The sequence below is a fragment of the Alexandromys fortis genome, unplaced genomic scaffold (genome assembly GCF_014885135.2).
Source record: "Alexandromys fortis isolate MF-2015 unplaced genomic scaffold, M_Fortis_MF-2015_v1.1 scaffold_271, whole genome shotgun sequence".
Classification (NCBI taxonomy): Eukaryota; Metazoa; Chordata; class Mammalia; order Rodentia; family Cricetidae; genus Alexandromys; species Alexandromys fortis.
The window spans coordinates 1,081,210-1,102,353 of NW_026068156.1; the positions used below are offsets into that span (position 1 = coordinate 1,081,210).

General features: G+C 43.3%; 1 protein-coding gene across 2 annotated transcripts in view; it reads right to left on the bottom strand.

Annotated features, from left to right (window-relative positions):
• Nucleotides 1-1,186: 1,186 nt before the first annotated feature.
• Nucleotides 1,187-21,144, bottom strand: part of Elavl1 (ELAV like RNA binding protein 1) — a 45,817-nt gene continuing 25,859 nt past the window's right edge. For both annotated transcript variants that reach the window (XM_050127366.1, XM_050127367.1), the window contains 4 exons: nt 18,675-18,778; nt 13,647-13,800; nt 8,270-8,495; nt 1,187-2,745 (listed from right to left, as the gene is read on the bottom strand). In XM_050127366.1, the coding sequence (XP_049983323.1) occupies nt 2,421-2,745; nt 8,270-8,495; nt 13,647-13,800; nt 18,675-18,778 (809 nt within the window). In that variant the 3' untranslated portion in view covers nt 1,187-2,420. The remainder of the gene's footprint in view (nt 2,746-8,269; nt 8,496-13,646; nt 13,801-18,674; nt 18,779-21,144) is intronic.

Genomic DNA, 21,144 nt, shown 5'->3' on the forward strand with positions numbered 1-21,144 from the left:
TGCTTTCAGGAATGCCTTTTCAAAGCTAACTCCTTCTAGACACTGACAAAGAAAGCCTGTCAAGAAACGCACCGACTTTTATCTAGAACGCTGTTCAGACAGTGGAGACTACACACAATTTCACTCAACTTGAGGCCACCTGCAGAAGCTGGTATGATTTTCCCCTTCCCTCTCATGCTTCCGGTTGGAATGATCACTATGGAGTAAACAGGTGTTTGTGGGGTGGAGATGGTAGTGACTGAGGTGCTGGCTCTGAGCACCAGGTGCTTTAAAGACACAGTCCCTTTCAGGCCTGGGACACCTGTTATGGCTGTAGGAGTGAGGACGAAGCAGGGAAGGGTCAAATGGGCAATCCCACCTTCACTCAGAAGAATGTTGGCCTGAGAAACTGGAAATGCCTATTTTACCAGAACATTCTGGTACTATGGGGAGGAGCACTCTGTAGCAACAGAGCAGGTGACCCCTCTCTTTTTTTGGTCAGATCTGGGCGAATGGGCCTTTGGTTCTTGGCTTCAGGTTCTACAGGCTGGGAATTCTGGGAAAGAGTGAGTAGCACTTGGCTCCTGTCAGGTGGGACAAAGCCCTGGTAGATGAGGCAATGTCATCAATGGTGGGGAACACTATAGGGAAGACAGGGAAAGGAGGCACAGGGAGGGGATAGGCAGCCTCAAATTGTCCAAGGGTTTCTGACACGATGACATGCTTTAGAGATGGCTGTGCTTGTTGCTCAGTTTTCCACTTAAATAAATGAAGCAAAATAGCTAAATACGCAAATAAGTAAACAAATATATAAATGATGCCGTCATATCATGATATGATATCAAAAACTAAGTACTAGCCTGCTGTTACACACTCCAGGCTCATATCAAAGTGAAGAGCTGCCAGTTAACCGGGCTAGCCTGTTCTCATTCTCTCCACATGCTATTAAAAATCAGACCACGGTTCTGAGGGGTGCAGGGGTCAGGCCTTATCTGCTCCAAAGGCCTTCCCTCTGACTTTTCCTACCAGCTCCCAAGTTAAGAACCATTGATCCACAGCTGTGTTTCTACACCTTAGATCCAGAAATGCTTTTTAAATTTTCAGGCAAATGTTTAAGGTCTGACAGACTCCTCCCTGAATGCTGGTCTGTCTGTGCCTTCCCTAGCCAAAAAAGAAAGAAAAGGTAAAACAAAAAACAAAACAAAACTCGAGCAAAACAAAATCAAATTTAATGGTCTTAAATGCAAAAGTAAAAACAAACAAAAAACACAAAAAAGCAAAAGAAAATTAACAGAACAGAACCCCAAACGTCAAGGCAGTTATGAAGAGAACTTTGAGGGTTAATCCTTAAAACTACAAATCAAAGGTTTTTGTTAATAGATAACTGGCAAGAAGTACTTTTCTGCTGAGTGTCCATACAAAAGCAAAATTTCAAAACAAAATCTAAGATTGGAAAAAGTCTAGTGCTCACAAGGAGGGATGCGAGAAATACAATGCTCAAATGTTTCTGTGTCATTAAAAACAGAGCTGTCATTGTGCATTCAAGATAGGTTAAATGGTCTTCGAAACTCGAGAGGTTGCATGAACAACAGTATTTGATGTGTGGGCACCATGCATGCAATGTGTGGACAGACACTCAGGATGTCAGAGGAGTGGGACATCTTCAGGCATGCCTGGAGCTCAGGTCTGACTCTGGAATATACTGGAGCTGCCCTGAAACTCTTTGGTCCGTTCTCATTGGTGCCTGAGCTTATAAAACACCTTTGTGTCCTCTGGAGGGCCTGGCCAAGCCCAACATGTGGAACCCATTATCCTCCCTGGGGAGGGTCCATAGAGTATGGGCCCTGCTGCTGCTGCTCCCAACACCATAGAGCCAGGATTGAGTGGGCAGGAGGCAGCAGTGGGACCTGCTGAGGAGGGCAAATTTTCTGTCAACTAAAGCAGAAATTGCTTAAAATGGTGAGGCAGTTGAGGAAACACACTCTCCATCTGTCTAACATCTTTAGGTTAAGAACTAAAACTAAGAAGAAGAAAAAAAGATTTTTGTTTCGTTTTAAATCTGGTCTGTGGAGACATCAAATGAAACAGGTGTTAGACAGTCTTAGAAGTTAAAGCATGCTTCAGTTCCACCACCATCCAGAGGGACTGGTTAGTCAATGCAGTCTATTTAGGTTTCGGTTTAATATATACTTTAAAGGAAATAACTTAAGGAACTTAAAATTGGTCTAACATTTGTGGGATTTCAAGCATTTGAACATGTTGGTTGCATCCCAGAGTATAAAAACCTTTTGCACTTCTCATTTAGACTAAGACAAACACTTGTGAAAATTGGCGCAAAATGAGTTGTACACTAACAAAAAAGTTTCAACTTCTTCACTCTTAATTATCTATTCCGTACAAAAAAAGAAAAAAAGAAAAGAAAAAAGAAAAGCATGAGCGAGTTATTTGTGGGACTTGTTGGTTTTGAAGGAAACCTGTAAAATTTTGTCCCCCAGGCGGTAGCCGTTCAGACTTGCTATGGCCATTGCAGCTTCTTCATAGTTTGTCATGGTCACAAAACCAAACCCTTTGCACTTGTTGGTGTTGAAATCACGAATCACTTTCACATTGGTGACTGCACCAAAGGGGCCAAACATCTGCCAGAGGATCCCCTCATCAGCGTCTTGCCCAAGGTTGTAGATGAAGATGCACCAGCCCGAGGAAGCATTGCCGGGGACATTGACACCAGAAATCCCACTCATGTGATCTACACCCATAGGGGAGAACCTAGCAAACAGAGAGCACACGTTCAGGTCAAGGTTAAGGCCAGTAGTGTATCTGCACAGGAGGGGTAAGAGGGAGGAAGGATGGGCAGGCCAGGATGATGGTGCATTGATGTAAGGATACTGGGCCTCTCACTGCTCTACACAGCCAGCTCTTCCTCTAAGTTACAGATGCTCAAGGCTGGGGTACCACGAGAGTCAAAATAACTTAAAAACTTATTAGCTGTGTAAAGTAACAATGTTCACTGTGATATTTTCTCCTTTATTATCTTCTTGTCCCATCTTCTCAGATCCTGCCTTCTTCCCAAATAGCTCCTTCTACTTTCATATAATTCATCTGAATTTGTGCACCTAAGAGAAAAACATACACTGCACCTTTGGGTAACTCTAGAAAGGAATCCGGCAGGACCCGTTCTGTTAGGGTCTGACTCTGAGGTACCCAGCTACTGCCATCTGACAGCAGCAGCAGCAGCACTTCTGCTCTATGTGTGCAGCATATGTGGGGATGCCTTTAGTTGTTTCTGAGACTTTCCCCATTTTACTTTAGTTTTTGTGTGCTGGGAAAGGAACTGAAGGTGGGCACTGACCACAAGTCCAATCCCGTATCCCACACTGAAATTCTGTAAGTTTCTTCCACATGCTCCAGTGCAGCAGACAGCGCCCTTTGTGTATACAGTAGTCCATGTAGGGGAGAAAGGACACTCCCTGATTTCCCCAAGTTTAGTCCCTTTTCATTGCTTTCTTGTCCTTTTGTTTTTTCTATTTTTTCTTTCTCCCCAAGACAGGTTTTCTCTGTGTAACTCCTGGTTGTCCTGGAACTTACTCTGTAGACCAGGTTGGCCTTGAACTCAGATTTGCTTCTGCCTCCTGGGTGCTGGGATTAAAGGTATATGTCACCATGTCCAGTTTTAGTTCCTTCTCATAGTGATACTTCTGCCTGAGGCGTCAAAGTCCTGTACAGGACACAATAATTCCTTTCCCCTAGCTCTGAACTGGCTCAAACCACCCCACAAGGGTCAGGTCAAGCTCCCGAGGCCTATGAACTCAGTAGATAGGAGTATCAGTAACTTGACAAACACAGTGAGTTTTTCCCACAGTGAAATATCCACCACCACACCCATTCACATACCCACCTCCTCCCTCATCTCCCCACCATGTCCTCTATTTTTCTATTTCATTTATGTATTTATGTATTTATGTATTTATGTATTTATGTATGTATGTATGTATGTATGTATGTATGTATGTATGTATGTATGTATGTATGTATGTATGTATGTATGTATTTCAAGACAGGGTTTCTCTATAGCTTTGGAGCCTGTCCTGGAACTCTGCTCTGTAGAGCAGGATGGCCCCAAACTCACAGAGATCCACCTGCCTGTGAGTGCTGGGATTAAAGGCATGCGCCACCTCCATCCCATCTGCTATCTTACTCTACAGCTCACACTGGCTCAGGATTCGTGGTCCTCTTGCCTCAGCCTGAGTGTTAGGACAACAGGCATGTACACTATTCCTGGCCATAGTGAACTGTTAAAAAATGTGGATGAGAACATGTAGCTGCAGTGATGGATTAAGGAGAATAATAAAAGAGTAAGCTCTGTTGCCCCTCTGTAGGTATTTTTTGGGGGAAACAAACAAACAAACAAAAAATTCCCACAAACAGCTGGAGGAAAAGTTTAGGAATGTTTGAGGACATAGATAACATCTCTGGAGCAGCATACAACCAAAGAATCATCACCTGCTCCAAAATGATAACAGACTCTGGGCTGTGGGACCCCATGGCTACTTCACTTTCAATGTGATAAAAGAAGGCTTCAGGGCTAGTTTTAATATGGTGAGAAAGAACCAAAATACCGTATTTGTTTTGGTTTTAAAAACTGTGAGAGCCGGGCGATGGTGGTGCATGCCTTTAATCCCAGCACTCGGGAGGCAGAGGCAGGTGGATCTCTGTGAGTTCGAGACCAGCCTGGTCTACAGAGCTAGTTCCAGGACAGGCTCCAAAGCCACAGAGAAACCCTGTCTCGAAAAAAGCAAAAACAAAAACAAATAAAAACAAACAAACAAACAAACAAAAAACCTGTGAGAACTGGTTTCAATAGCCAGCAGTAGAATGTTGCAGTGGTCAGATGGCCTTCTGTGGTTCAGAGACAGTCTTAATGCATAAAGACTATGGTATTGTTGATGTGGGTGGTAGGATGGTACCCAGGTGCCTCTAACACACTAAGTTGAGTTGGCTTTCAATGAGAACTAGAAAATTGCACTCACTGTGGTTCCAAGTCACCTAGATTTTCATGTGGCAACTACAGTGGGCCTTTTATATCTATAGGTTCTCCATATGCATTTCATTTTGTTGTTAATTTTGTTTTTTTGTTTTTCAAGACAAGGTTTCTCTGTAGCTTTGGAGCCTGTCCTGGAAACTAGATCTTGTAGATCAGGCTGGCCTCAAACTTAAAAGAGATCTGCCTGCTTCTGTCTCCAGAGTGCTGGGATTAAAGGCATAGGCCACCACTGCCCAACTTGTTAATTTTGAGACAGGGTCTCACTATATGTAGATTTAGCTGGCCTGGAACTCACCACTATGTAGAACAGGCCTGGTTTGAACTCACAGAAAGCTATCTGTTCTGTTTCCTGAGTACTGGAACTAAGTACATGCCAGCAAACATAGCGTCCCCCCCCCTCCGGCCCCCAGCATGGTCTAATGTAGCCCAAGCTGGCCTCTGACTCCCTAGGTAACTAAGGATAATCCCGAACTTCAGATCCTTTTGCCTCCACCTTTCAAGTGCTAGAATGACAGATTTGTACTAAAACGCCTAGTTTATGTGGTGCCGGGAATGGAACACAGGGCTTCATACATACTGGGTAAGCATTCTTCCAATCAAATGATGTCTTTAGCATTCACATCTGCAACTCAACCAATTCTGAATCAAAAAAGATAATTGGGGGAGGAGGGATCCTTTGCAAAACTCCCCACAATTTTCTACCTGTTTTAACCATGGACAGACTTTTGGGTCACTACTGCCTGAACAGTATAGTATACTATAGTATACTGTTTCCATGGTAATCACAGAGTGTCAGGCATAAATCATGTGGAGATCTGCAGATGAGCTGATGTGTATGGGATCATTGCAAACATTGCTCTATTTTATATGTTGGATGATTCTGAAATGTGAGATTGGGATGTGAGGTGGTGTCCTAGAACCAGTCCTCTAATGAACCCCCCAAAATGACTATATACTGAAAACACCGAGGGGACTAGTTTACTGTCTTAAGATTCTCCTGCCTCAGCATTCCCAGTCCTGGGATTTCAGATAGGCATCTCTAGCTGAGTGCTTTTGGACACAAATACCCATCTTCATCATTCTCATTTCTTAAGGAGATCACCCTCATCATCTCTGATGGACAAAGAATCCTGTCCTGTCTGCCTGCTCTCTGTCCACCTGGGCCTGTCTTCCTTTCCTTATCTCTGTCCCATCCAAACCCTGTTCCTCTAGCATCCTCTGGTCTCGTCCCTGAGCAGCTCTTCATGTTACTGTCTGATTACTTAGTTGGAACCGCTCCACTGGCTTTAGACTCCTGAAATGGCCTGATTCTTTCCACATGCCTCCCCAGCCTGCTTTTAAACCAGGAGGTAGAGGCAGGTCAGCTTTGGAACCAGAGCCAGGCTGAGGACTCTACATGGCTATACTATGAAAACAATCTTCTCCAAGACAGTTTCTGTAGAAAGAGCAGGATCTACTCAGCCCCAATGCTTTGCTTAAAACAAAGATGAGAAATCTATAGAGTGAAGCAGAAAAAAAAAAAAACCAAAAAAACAAAAAACCCAAGCTTTTGATACCCTGACAAAAATGAAGAAAATGGCACCTAAATTTGTTTTTTTTTTTCATTGCTCCTAACGCAGTATTAACACTCTGAACTGATTCTAAGCTGGTTTTGTTCTAGCTGAGTCTGGCAACTGACATATTTTAGTAGAAGACAAAAGAATTGAGGAAAGCAGCTTTTCTTCAGGTCAGGGCCTTTAAGCAGCAGACACCTAACACTCAGCTATAAATATGACCAAGCAGCTTCAATACAGTACGGCAGCCCCAGCACATCACAAACAGGATGCAGCAGCAGCAGATTCATTTGCCAGAATTCAAGAGGTGGAGGCAGAAGGACCAGAAGTTTGAGGCTATTCTTTTTCTCTCCCCGGCCCCCAAGTTTCACTGTGTAGCTATTGCAGTTATTGACTCACTCAGGAGATCAGGCTAGCCTTCAACTCAGAGTGCCTGGAATTAATGGCATGGTCCACCAGGCCTGGCTCTAGGCTGTTCTTATCCATTAGCTACACGGTGAGTTCTAGGCCATCTTGGCCTATATTAAACCCTGTCTAAAAAGGAAAGAAAAATGGACAAGGAAGTCGCACAATCAAGGCTTGCCTTAAAGTCAGTGATCAAATGTATGAAACTTATAAATAGGTCTTGCCTAAGTACATGTTAACTGCCATCTTTTCTCACAGACACAGGTTTTTTTTTTAAACATAGTTTTAAAATATATGCATTTATCTATTTTTATATGTGTGTATGTTTTGCCTGCATGTATGTCTACACACTATGTGTGTGCCTGGTGTCCCCACAGATCAAAAGAAGGGATTGTATTCCCTGGTACTGGAGTGATACAACATCTGTGTGCTGGGAACTGAACCCACATCTTCTGGAAGAGTAGCAGTGTTCCTAACTGTTGAGCCATCTCTCCAGGTCCAAGATTAAAAAAAAAAAAAAAAAAGAAAAAAAAGAAAAAAGAAAAGAAAAAGAAAAAAAGGCACACTAAGGATCAAAGGATTGCAATTCCTGCTGAACTATTCCAGTAATATGACTTCATATTACAGGAACCAAGTCCTGGAGCACTACCAGAAGCCAGTGGAGTTGGTGCCACCTTTTCAACTCCGATGACAGACAATGCCTCAGTGGATGTACAGTTGGCCCCCTGCAGCCATGGGCTATCTGTGGACATGACTCACTATAGTCTGGATATACCTGGGAAAAAAAGAATCCATATTGTCTGGGTACAGACTTGCCATTATCCCACAGTTAACACATCACAGCAACTATTTTCACAGTACTTAGACTGAACTAGGTATTAAGAGTTATCCAGTCTATAGGAGGACATGTGTAGGTGATGTGCAAAGATCTTATAAGAGAGCTGTGCAACCTTGCACTTGGTGCCTACAGAGGACTTGGAACCCACTCTCTGACCACTGATATTAAGGGTCCATTGCAACATTTTCCTTTCCTTTGAAAATGGTTTTGCTTTGTAGTCCAAGTGGTCTTTAATTCTTGATTCTTCTGCCTATGTCTCTCTAGTGATGGAACTGCAGGTGCCTAGTGCAGACACACTTCTAATAGAGGTGAGGACAAAGCTAGAAAAATATGACTGGTAGGATAAGTCTAGCGTTCTCTGGGAAGTCCTCTCAACACAGGGCTATGTTTAGCTTGAAGGAGTAGTGTAACAGGCTATGAATAGCCTACCAGGATGTCAACCTCTGGACCCACCTGAATCTTTGCGCCTGGTGGTGCACAGGGCCTCCAAACCGCCTAGCAGGCGAGTGGTACAGCTGCGAGAGGAGAGCCATGTTTTTGTTCTGGTTGGGATTGGCTGCAAACTTCACTGTGATGGGCTCGGAGGAACCTGGGGGTTTATGACCATTGAAACTGGTAATTGCCTCTTCTGCTTCCGACCGTTTGTCAAACCGGATAAACGCAACCCCTCTGGATAAACCTTTTTAACAAACCAACAAAAATGGAGTTAGGGGGAAAAACCTTAAGGACAGAAAAATAAAACTGAGAAGCAAAAGTCAAGTCTATAGGCTGTGGTTCATTCAAACTAGGCACCTACATAATGAAATAAACTGAAAACAACTCCAAATATGCAAACAAATGAGTAAAGAAAACAATGACTAATCAAAGATTAAGATTTCAGACTCTCTTTCTAACTGAAGCAATGATTCCCTGGAGGAGCAAAGGGGTAAACTTTGCTCTGAAGTACATTCAGAAATGGGTGATGGCTGCAAACACTGAAGCGCTTGTTAAGAAAGTATCAAGGTGCCTGCCCATCTTAGTGACATCTTTGAACTGGATTTCTGAATGTGGTCTACAAGAGAAGGCTACTCCAATCTAACTAAATATTCTCATTCACATGACCAACTAAGGCTAACCTGGATGAGGATGATCCTTTTCTAGGCAGACATTTTTCAGTTTGAGGTAGGGCTGGCCTCAAACTCACATGTTGCCTATGATCTTGAACTCCTACTAATATTGTTTCTACCTCTCAAGTGCTTCAATTTCAGGTATGTGTCACTACACCTAGTATATGTGTGCTAGGGACTGAACTCGGATCCTTCTGCATGTCAGGCAACCACTCTACTAATGGCACTTTATTCCTGGTTTAGGCAAAGGCCCTTAGTGCACAGTTAACGAGTAACAATGATGGCCTAGAGTCTTCGGTGATCTGTGAAGTGAGCATGCTGTCAAATGTTCTCAAGTCTCTTCCCATATCTTGGTACTTCCCCTAATCACTTCTTAGAAGAACCCGAAATGCCATATAATTCATGTGCACAGCAGCCAGGGATCTTGTGTATTCTTTCTTCTGGGTTCAAAGGCAACATTGCAAACCCCAACAAAATTTAACCTCTACTTAAAATGCATAGCACACACTGATTTAGTGATTTCAGACCTAGCAATATGCCATGCTCTGATTCTGATATTTGAGCTCATTGCTCAACACCTGAAGGAATACCTGAAGACCAATCTTTGTCAGCAGGTGTTGTCTGTATTACTCTTACACAGCAAAATTGACAGCTTGGCTGATCCTGGAAAGCTGAACCCTGACCTAACTTCAGGCCAGTATGATTCAAAGTTGTGGTGGGTTGGTACAAGGTCACCTTTAGAATGACTGTCATTCTATTTCTTAGACCTGTGACCAAGCCGAGGAAAAGCCTGTGTCCAAGAATGGCTTCTTTAGTTTTATGCAATTGCTTTTAAATAAAAACTATCTGAAAGAAAAAGGGGATAATATCTTATGAAGGAGGTAAAAAAATTCATGTCTGATGAATTCATACTGCTGAAGATGACTGTGATTTGGGCTTTATTTTTAAATAAAAACAGATTTTTTTTCACACAGTTAGTTTTATTATGGTTTCCCCTCCCTGCTCCCTCATTCCCACTTGTAACTTCATGCTTGCTTTCTCTCATTTTAGAAAACAAACAGGGAAATAAAAACAAACAAACCATCAGGAAAAGAACAAGTATTATGAGACAAAAGTTTCAAAAATATCACTGAGTTAGTTTTCAGTTGGCTGTCTACTGTGAGGCATAGGGGCTGCCCTTAATTGTGGTTTATACAATGAGACTCCACTAGAGAAAACTAATTTTTCCTTAGTGAGATGACTGCTTGGTTAGGGATGGGAGATAATGTCCACTTCTCTCTCTCAGTTCCGACATCAGCCAGATTGGATCTGTGCAAGCTGCTACTATCTCTGAGTTCATATGTGCCTATGTCCTACGTGTCTGGAAAGCATTGCTTCCTTGGTGTCTTCCATCTCCACTGGCTCTTACTGTGACTCTTCTTCAGAAAGTTTCCTGAATTGGGCTTTCTTTTTGCTAATGTTTTCAGGATTAACAATAGAAACCAAGAACTGGCACAACTTCCAGATGTGTGAACTAATCACATTCACAATTATGAATAAAAAAACAAAAACAATAAAAAAAACCTAGTTCTAATGACTATGGATGTAAATACTTTTTTAAAAGATTTATTTATTTTATTTTATATATGTGAATGCTTTGCCTATGCATATGTATGTGTATCACTATGTGCTTGGTGCCTGTGGAGGTCAAATGAAGATATCCAATATCCTGGAAATGGCAGCTATGAACTGCCATGTGGATGCTGGGAATTGAAATTGGTTCTTTGGATGAGTAGCAACTACTCTTTAACAATTAAGCCATCTCTCCAGCCCTACATGAAGATTCTTCTTTTAGTTTCTCTGTGTAACAGCCCTGGCTGTCCTGGAACTTGCTCTGTAGACCAAGCTGGCCACAAACTTACAGAGATCTGCTTCCCTCTGAGACTAAAGGTGTGAGCTACCACTGTCTTCTATATGAAGGTTCTTAAAAGGAGATCCAGTTTTTCTTCTTTTTTTAAAGGCAGGGAGGGTCCTACCACGCAGTCCTGAGACCCATTTGCCTTGGCTTCCACAGTGTTGGGATTAAAAATTTGTGCCACCATCTTTGGTTTTGTGTGCTGTTGTTGTTGTTTTAAACATTGTATGCACACTGTATGCATACACATTCAAGTAGACGACACTCATATACATAAAATAAAAATGTATTTAAAAATAACTGTGGTGGTTTGAATGAGAATACCTCCACAGGTTCATATATTTGAATACTTAGTCCCTAGTTGTTTAAACTACCTGGGAAGGATTAGGAGGTATGACTTTCTTCAAGGAGGGGTGTCACTGGTGGAAGGCTCTTTGCCTTATGGCTATGGATCACAATCTAAGCTCTCAACTGTTCCTTCCCTCTGCCATCATGAGTTCTAACCCTTTGAAATCATAAGTCAAATTAAGTCGGAGGATAATGTAAGGAAGCTGGTTCTCTTCTTCCACCACATAGAGCCCATGGATTAAATTTTGTTTGTCAGATTTGTGGGCATGTACCCTCACCTACTTAGTCACCACGCCAGCCCCAAATGCTATTCTGTTAAGTACTTTATTTTTTTCCCCCAGTACTGGGAATGAGACCTGGGACCTTAATCATGGTATGCAGACTACCATTGGACCATGGTCCCACCCTTGCTTTTCTGAACTTTAAGTGCTTTTCATCCACAGAACATAACACAAGTCTTCCCTTTCCATACCCTTCCCTTCCCTGGGAATGTTGAGCCTCATACAGTCTTAGCAAGAGTAGCCTCTCTTTGCAGCAGAAACCCTGAAGAGCAAGTCATTATCTTTTTACATGGCTTCATCTGTGGAAGGAGGGCTAGGGAAGGGAGGGGGAGTCCCGCCACATTCTTCATGCTTAGATTGTAGTGTCCTTTGCTAAAGTGGCCGAGAAACAAAGTGAAGGCCAAGAGTAAAGTGTGAAATCATCTTGAGTTCATGGCTAATTAGGGAGAGGGGGTGATATTGTGGTATATCTCTTGGACAAAGGAAAGAGACAAAGTCCCTACAAACAGATGGGGGAGCTGACTGTAGAGGTGACACTTTCTGCATGGTGGGGCCAACTATGCCAAAGAAGCAGAGGCGGAGCCTCTAGGAAAAGTGGTATGTTCTTGGGGATGGGGTTCTGTTCCAGTTTCCCATACCCAGCAATGCTGGGTCATGACTGATATAGGAGCCATATGCGATCAAGGGAGGAGGCTCAGGGAGAGGAACCTGTGTTGGCTTGGTCACCCACAGGCCAGTGGCTCACTGCTTCTCTCAACAGGTACTTCAGGAACTACTGACAATGTTCAGTGCAAACTGGGGGTGGGAGTTTCTACTAAATAAATACTTAGTTTGCTGATCACCCAGAGAAAGGAGCAAACCTGTATGAGGGAAACTAGGCCTTTCTGCCATAGACTGCTCAGAGCAGTTGTTTATACCAGGCTATAGATCATACTCAGAGCTCCTGTGACATGTACCTGGGAAGTCTGCAGTGAGCCTGAGCTTGAGACAAAGTGAAACATCAACCCTGTGCAGTCATAAAATGTGCCACAAGTTGCTCAAACGACTGAGCCACCCAAAGCCAAGGCATGGGGCACAAAGTCTATGGAGAATGTGAAGGGGAGAAAGCAAGAAAACAAACAAGCAAATCCACACAGGTCTTGCTCAGTCTCGGAACAGACTCCTCCTTTCTGGTGCCAGCAAATTCCCATTCATATTGCGGAGATAATGGGTAATGATGCCCCCAGCTGGAGCTGTACTGGTAATGTTTTGGTTGGGTTGGGACGCAGCATGAGCGTATGTGGTAGTGCTCAGCATTTTTATGTCCAGTTTCTCCACACACAGTTTGGGGTCCAAGATATGGTCTGGGAGAGACCTGCCAAGAGGACAGGATGGCAGAGACAAGAATTTACTGCTTTCTCTGGAAAGGAGCACAACAATCATAAAGACTGAGGAAGTCCACCTGAAACAGCCAGTGGTGTTGGCTGCAGCTCACTACAAGGTGAGGTCTTGGGACTCTAAGAGGAGACACTGACACCATGTATTTGTAGTAAGAACTGCAGGTGACAGGTGAACAGCAACCTTTCCAACTATTCCCAGGGCAATGAAAGCTATCTGGGGTAGAGAGAAGACGCCAGAATTTTGATATTTCTCCTACAAATGCTAGCCTAATGCTGAGTGGCTTCTTCCTTTTATTTCTTTTTCATTTTTTCTGAGAGAGGGTTTCACTATGTCACCATGGCTGGCTTGACACTTGCTATATAAACCAGGCAGATCCCGAACTCAGATCTACCTGCTTTTGCTTCTCCAGTGCTGGGATTAAAGGTATGCACTATTAGCCCTGTCCCCCAGGACTCTTTGAATGCTGGCTCAATCCTCTAGCCAAATCATTTGAAAACTAATGTCCAATTTGCCCCCTTTTGGAGGCTAACTAATAATATCTCTCTCTCTCTCTCTCTCTCTCTCTCTCTCCCTCCCTCCCCCNCTTTTGGTTTTATGAGACAGGGTTTCTCTGTGGTTTTGGAGCCTGTCCTGGAACTAGCTCTTGTAGACCAGGCTGGTCTCAAACTCACAGAGATCCGCCTGCCTCTGCCTCCCGAGTGCTGGGATTAAAGGCGTGTGCCACCATCGCCTGGCTAATAATATCTTTCTATCTTCCCTAGAACACCTAGTTCTACACTCAGAGAGAAGCCTTTGCTGCCTATCCTAGCTCCTGTCTGTACCTGTGGTCTGATCCACAAGGACCCTGGAGTTGATGATTCGCCCAAACCGAGAGAACATGTCCTCCACATCCTTCTGAGTCATGGTCCTCGGGAGCCCGCTGATGTACAAGTTGGCATCTTTGATGACCTCTGAGCTTGGGCGGGCATAGGACACCTTAAAAATAAAACAAGTCAGAATTAGGGCTGGCATGTGGCCAAAGTACCATAGGAAGGAACCAAAATTTGGTGCTATGCAAAGCCAATGCTGTGGTATGTAATTGCACACAGGACAATATCATGCAATGGCATTTTCATGGCAGCTCACTACAGGCCAGCTGGGAGCTCAGACACCTTATAGCATTTTCTCAGTTGGTCCACAGCATCTCTAACAAGTAGAACATTATTCCTATTACACAAAGAAAAAGAGACCATAGGCCCACAGTAGTTGGGATTCAAGTTCATGTTATCTGCTGAAAACAGGATCTACGTCCCCACCTTCACAGAACTTGTGGTACTGCAGACAAAAGCTGAGACCCTCTTGGAAAGGCTGTATCAACCCTTGCCAACAAGGAAGGCACTACAAAAGCCTATATAAGAATGCTGCGCTGAGGGAGGCCCAGTGATCAGCATTTGAATGCTTGGTGCTGATGCTTGTGCTAGGAGAAAGAAAAGGAACCCTAAAGGCAAGCACCCAAAGGTTTTGGGCTTTTTCCCTGGTAGAGGCACTAGAGATAGTAGAGACCTCAAAGACCAGGGGCAGCCTTGATCTTCAGTGAGACAGTATGGTTAATAGGAGGCTTTTCTGCCAATAAAGGGCAGAATGGGACCTACAGCTGAGTCAGGAAGCTGGGTACAGAGTTGTGTTGTAAGACTTTAAGACAATTCTGAATCCTCTCAGCCTCCGTGCCATAGTGCTTCCCCTCCTCCCGTGGGAACCAAGGACCTAACAGCTACACATGCAATGTACTCAGTTCCTGAACAATTACCCATATACGTATGTTTTGATTTGGTCCCCTGGGAAACGGGGTCAAAATGACCTCTTACCCCATCTGATCTGACAACAGCTCTTCAGTCAATTATTGGTAATAGCCCTTTCGAATAAGCTAATCAGAATAGTCAAAGAACAATCCCCCTTGCTTCTGTGGCCCCTTTAAAAGTAGACTGTACCAGCTATTCAAGGTCTCTCGGCTTCCCGAATGCTGAGGGACCCTGTCATGACAGAATTAATAAAATCCTCATGCTTTTGCATCGGCTGTGGTGTGTGAGATGGTCTGTGGGGGTGACTCCTTCTCGTGTTTGGACGCTAGAGTCCCACACATACACTGTACACAGCTTTATTTCCTCAGAGACTGCTGCCCAGCTTCCCCATTACCAGGGCTGCCAGCTCTTCTAGGCTTTCCCAGGATTAGGCTAGATCAGCAGGGAGTTGCCATCTAGGACCCGTCTACCTTGCTTAGGCTGCATGCAGGATCATTTTCTCAGCTTCTGATGAAGAACACAGAGATACAGGCATTCTGAAATTGTGACTGGGCGTGCCACCAATAGGGCTGAGTTCAAGACGAGCACTATCTGTACTTTTCAGAGCCAAATGCTAAGGAAAACTTCAATGCTAATGTCAGACATTAACCACAAGAACTATTTGTCCTTTTTAGGCACTGTAAAGTTCAAAGTCAAAACTGAGTCAAATGGAGCAGCACTAGGGCATCTGGCACTGCTATGAGCACATGTCCCCTTTGAGTATATGGACACCACAAGGACCCTCTAAGTTCTCAGCAACACCTTTTCTTTAGTGTCAATCCAGTGCTTTCCTGTCCTCACCTTGAGAAATCTGTGGGTGAAATATCTATACATACATATATATACATATATTTTTGCATATTTTTTTCAGATTCATATGTTTAAGCCCTAATCCTCAGGATCATAGAATGTGACCTGGTTTGCATACAAACTTAGTTTAAGACAAGTCACACCTGGGAGGCTGAAACCCTAGTCTGATATAATTGTCCTTATAAAAAGGGAAAATCTGGGCTGGGCGGTGGTGGTGCACGCCTTTAATCCCAGCACTAGGGAGGGTTCGAGGCCAGCCTGGTCTACAAGAGCTAGTTCCAGGACAGGAACCAAAAAAGCTACGGAGAAACCCTGTCTCGAAAAATCAAAAAAAAAAAAAAAGGAAAATCTGGACCCAGGCACATACACAAAGGCACAATGTCATGTAGAGATGAAAGTAGTGAACAAGGGGATGCTTTTATAACCCAAGGAATGTCATGGATTGCCAACAAATGTTAGAATTTAGAGAAGCTTATGAAAGATCCTTTTCTAGGGTCCCTAGAAAAAAGCCAACTCCACTAACCTTGTTCTAAGACTTCAGAACAGTGAACCAGTTTCTGCTATTTAGGATATCTGGTCTGGGGTATTATATAAGCAAACTTAAAACTCACCTGAGCAAGTGGTTGTCACAGAACTGTTATCTACTTAATGCACAGCTCCCTTTCTCTCTATACTATATGTACTACATTTACCACAGACTCACAAACTGTGATTTTATCCAATTAACTCCATGAGAGTAAAACTTAGATGATCACCGTTTCTCCTTCAGCACCTGCAACAGTCAGGGGCAATAGTGGCATTCAATAAACACCTACTGAATGACTCAACCACAGTCACTGGTGATAAAAACACACATAATGAATCACAGTGCTCCAGAGATGGGGGCTGGGGATAACAAGTTCAAGGTCAGTACTGGTTATATAGTAAAATCCTGACTCAAAAAACCTAAAAAACAAAAACACAAGATAACACAATGGGTGACCAAAATGAATGTTCCATTTCCTTAGAGCTGTGTGCTGTAACTTAAGTTTCAGGCACTTATCTTCCACCAAGTGCTGGGAAGGTGCTAAACTGGTGTTAAATGCCAGGTGCCACAACATCCAATTTCAAGCCTTGGCCTTCATCCCTCCTCTCTCTCTCTCTGCCACATCCTGGGAAAACCATTTCACTTATGGGGGGGGGGGGGCGCTGGAAAGGAAAAAAAGGCAGCTTCTCATACTCTATGGGGCTGTGGTGAAGACCCTGAGATACCATGTGGAAGAATCTGGCCTTCGATCATCCTGTTAAGTGTGAGTTGTATGACTCACACACCGCTGGCAGGCCTGTAGAGCTGCACCCAAGCCTGATCAGTCTGTTTCTTCACTATAGTTGCCAGGCTGTCACAGAGAAAAGGTGGTTAGGCATAGAGGAACAGAACCCGTCACTCTGACCTCTACAACCAGAGTACAACATCAGGACCAATTAGGACACAAGAGACAATTTAGCCATAAAGAGCTGTAATCTGAGGCTGGTCAGATATAAGGTTTTAGCTTTAGGGACAGAGTATGTCTGGCTTCTGGTTTTCTTCCAGTACAGCTGCTCTTGCATGGTGCCCCATCTATGAATGACACACCTAGCATCTATAGGTCCTGAGTATGGAATACTTTTATCCCCGATTCTGGCTTGGTTAAGGCTTTTTCTCCCGATCAACAGTGGAAATCTTGGAGGATCTCCTATGGTACAGCCTGAGTGGCAGGTAGGAGCCTACTGGTACAGGCTCCCTCAGTCCAACCTGGGCAGTCACATGGGCTCTTGGGTTGGTGTTAATATGCATCATGGACATATGTCCATCTGGGACAGGCCACAGAAGACCAGGCAATGACACAATGGGTCTTGTTCTTCATCTTTATTTGTATAATAATTGGTCTGGTCTTTTTCTTGGGTTCCTCTTGAGAAATTTCTACAACTATTTAAATAGCTTGTTATTCAGAAGTCTATGGCTTACATCTGGATTTATGCTAAAAGATGGACAAGATGAAGGTCAAGGTATCAGAAAGACCATGTTAGTGGCTACAAGGTTGGGACTTTTGAGTCAAAACAGTATCACGTCACATTTGTATGTTGGGGCAGGTGGAGGGGTAATAAATGATGCTTATATTATATGACAAAAACTAAGTCAGCCCCATATATAGAATAAGACCTCCATAGAAACTTAAGACATGGGTCTGGGGAGATGTCTCAGTGGTTAAGAGCATTGGCTGCTCTTGCAGGGGTCCTGAGTTCAATTCCCAGCAACCACATGGTGGTTGCTGTAATGAGATCTTGTGCCTTCCTCTGGCATGCAGGTATACACAGAGGCAGAATGTTGTATACATAATAAATAAATCAATCTAAAAAAAAAAAAAAAAGAAATAAACTTAAGACATGATGCACAATGGAATACCTTTCATGGCTAAAACATTGTTCTTTTCCTTGACTCTAGGGCAGGGACATGCGTGCTCTATGTACTGTGTCTCTCTGCTTAGTAAGTCCTGACTTTAGGCACAGCAGAACAGGAACTATAAATTCTGGGAACCATTTTAGTGGCTTAGGATCTGAAGAGGTCAAGGGAGCTCCAAAATTTCAGCCAACTGGGTTAGAACTGCAGGTGTAGTTGGTAACACAGAATTGCATCTGCCATGAAAAGACAGCCTTATTGGGAAGAGTGCTCTTAAATTTGTGGGGGTTGTGGTGACCACGGGTGGCTGTTAAGACAGAATTGTGAGACATCAGTTGGTATCATGCTGTATGGACATACCACCCTTGAACTCACAAGGGCAGTAGGGCAGGAGATAGAAGTCACCCAGATCTTCATTCCTGACAGCCAGCCCTGACTGGAGGCTCAGAAAAGGTTTGCTTGGTGAAGAGGAATTCTCTGAAGACAAAGGGCTCCAGAGATCATTGAGGAGCTGTTATATAAATCTGGCAGTGCAGTCTCAAGGATGACAAAGGAATAATTCAGGCTGAAGGTCATCATATCTGCCTAAAAGGGGACCTAAGGGATGCCATAGGCAGGGGGTGAGGACTGACTTGGTATACACTCCTTTCCTAAAACTTTTCATAGTGAGACTGAAGAGGTTACCAGTCACTTTGGGATAGTTACTCAAGTGTACATGGACTCCCCAAGATGCTCTAGAAGCACCAGGCCTCAGAATGACTCCGGTTCAGCACAGGAATGGATGAAGTGGGACCACACCTCTTTACCTTAATAGTTTTGGACTGCAGTCTCAAGCCATTCAGCGTGCTGATTGCTCTCTCTGCATCCTTTGCAGTCACATAGTTCACAAAGCCGTAACCCAAGCTGTGTCCTATGGAGAGAACATGACATTGGTAAACTAGCTGCCAATGAGAATGAAGGGGAGGTATAAGGGCAAGGTCAGAAGACAACATAGCACAGCAAAATTCCAAGTGAGGTACCCTGGGAAACTATTGTTGAGATGATGGCAAACCTTGTCATCTTTGCAATTAACAAAGGCAACCTGTAATTAAAAAGTACTTCAAAACTGACCCAGTGAGAAGGCTCAGCCAGTAAACAGTCTGATGACTTGGGACCAATCCCTAAAGTCACACGGTAGAATTGAATCAAAATATTCTCTGACTTCCTAATGTGAGCTATAAGTGCATGAGCATATACAAAACAGAAATATAATGTTTCTTAAAAAAATAAAAATAAAAATAATAATGTGTTACTGATTGCATCCTGAGAAAGGCTGCCCAGCAGTCCCAAAGGTGCTGGCTGCATTATGGGGCCTGACAAGAGGAGGTGATGATGTCCAGTGGCCAGAGCCTGTTGATTCTCTGAAACCTGAATTGCCGGAGCGTAAAGGCCTTCTGGGTTCTGGCACCATCTAGTACTGGTTCCCTTTCTTTCCTGAGTCTGGGGAAACTAAACCCAGTGAAAGGATGAAAGAAACTAAACTGAGAGAATCCTAGGCCTGCCAAGTGGTCCTGGCCAAACTCCTTCAGCTTCTCCTGGCAACAGAGTCCACTATAACAATGTAATCAGCACACATCTGGAAATGAGAGGTCAGAGGAATGACAACTAAGGCAGCAGCAAAGGATCCCAATGTCCTCTTTGTGAAATATTTAGGACATTTAGGAACACCTACCTGTCCACCTAGGAAGGAATACAGCATGTAAGGAGAGGCCCAGGAAGATGAAGCTACTGGAGTGATAGTCAGGAAGGAGCCTTACCTAAGACCTCTTACTGAGGGAGATTTGAACTTGACTCACATATTGCTAGTTCATGCAAGCACTTTTTATTCTGGTTCCTGAGAGAACAGCTGTATGACAAGCCCATTGGATGCAGAGACGAGCGATCTCTGTATTGTGAGTCTGATGCAATCAGAACCCAGGAAGTCACCCCCTTTGCTGACAACAAGACCTGAACCAAGTAGAGAACCTAAAGCATGCTTACTATTTTTTGTTTTATTGGCACTTTCCAATACTCAATTTTAAAAATTATTTTACTGTATTTGTGTATTTACTGTATTCGTGTGCATGTGTAATCATGTGTACCCACGCCACAACAAACATTTGGAAAATAAACACATTCCAAGAATCAGTTTTTTCCTTCCACCATGTTGGTCACAGGTACAAAATTCAGGCTATCACAGTTAGTGGCAAGCACTTTTACCTGCTGAGCTTACCAATCCAACCTCCTCAGAAAATACATTTTTTAATAACCAATTTTAAATTTACAGAAAAACTAAACAAAGTAAGAGTTACCAGCTCACCCTTAGCCTTCTCTATCAGAAATATCTTCCATTACCATGGCATATTTTGTACAGTAAGTGAACCAATACTTGTTCAATGTTAATCAAATATTCATACTTGATTCCCATGTCCTTAGTTTTCAGTAAGCCCCCTCATTCTTCCTTTTAAAGTTAAAATTTAAAATTTCATTTTATGAGGCTGGAGATGGCTCAGTGGTTAAGAGTACCAGCTGCACTGGATGCTTTTCTAAAAGACTCGGGTTCAATTCCCAGCACCCACATGGCAGCTTACAACTGTCTGCAACTCCAGTTCCAGGGGATTCAACATCTTCACATAAATATAGATGTAGGCAAAACAAAACAAAACACCCAAAAAACTAAAACACACTAATGCACATGAAATAAACGTACATGCGTTGACACCTCCCACTCATTCCCATACCTTCAATTCTTCCTCATCCCTTTTCCCTTTCCCTCCTATCTATATACACTCAATTAAAAACAAATAAACAAACCCACAAATCACTAAGTCCACTTAATGCTGCACAAATGAAGTTGCCATTTATTGGAGCAAGGCAGCCCCTCATCAGGAGCTGTACCCACAAAGGAAATTTACTTTCCTTTCCCCAACAATAATCAATTGCTAAGACCTTTTTAGCTAGGGATAGAACCTCATGAGTCTCTCCTGTTATCCCCATCTATGCTGGGATTCAGACTGCTTTGATCTTGTGTATGTCTTGTGCACAAAGTCACAATTTTACAACAGCAGCACAAGCACTATATAATAGACCACTTTCTGTTTGATTTAAAGCTTTGTTCACACCCTTGAAAACTCAAGCCTACTAACATTAACCAGGTATCAAACCTGTAGCTATGCCCTAGGTCTTAGAGATCTTAAAAACTGTTTCCTATTGTGTAAAATAATCCTTATATTATCTCATCAACATCAAGAAGTTGAG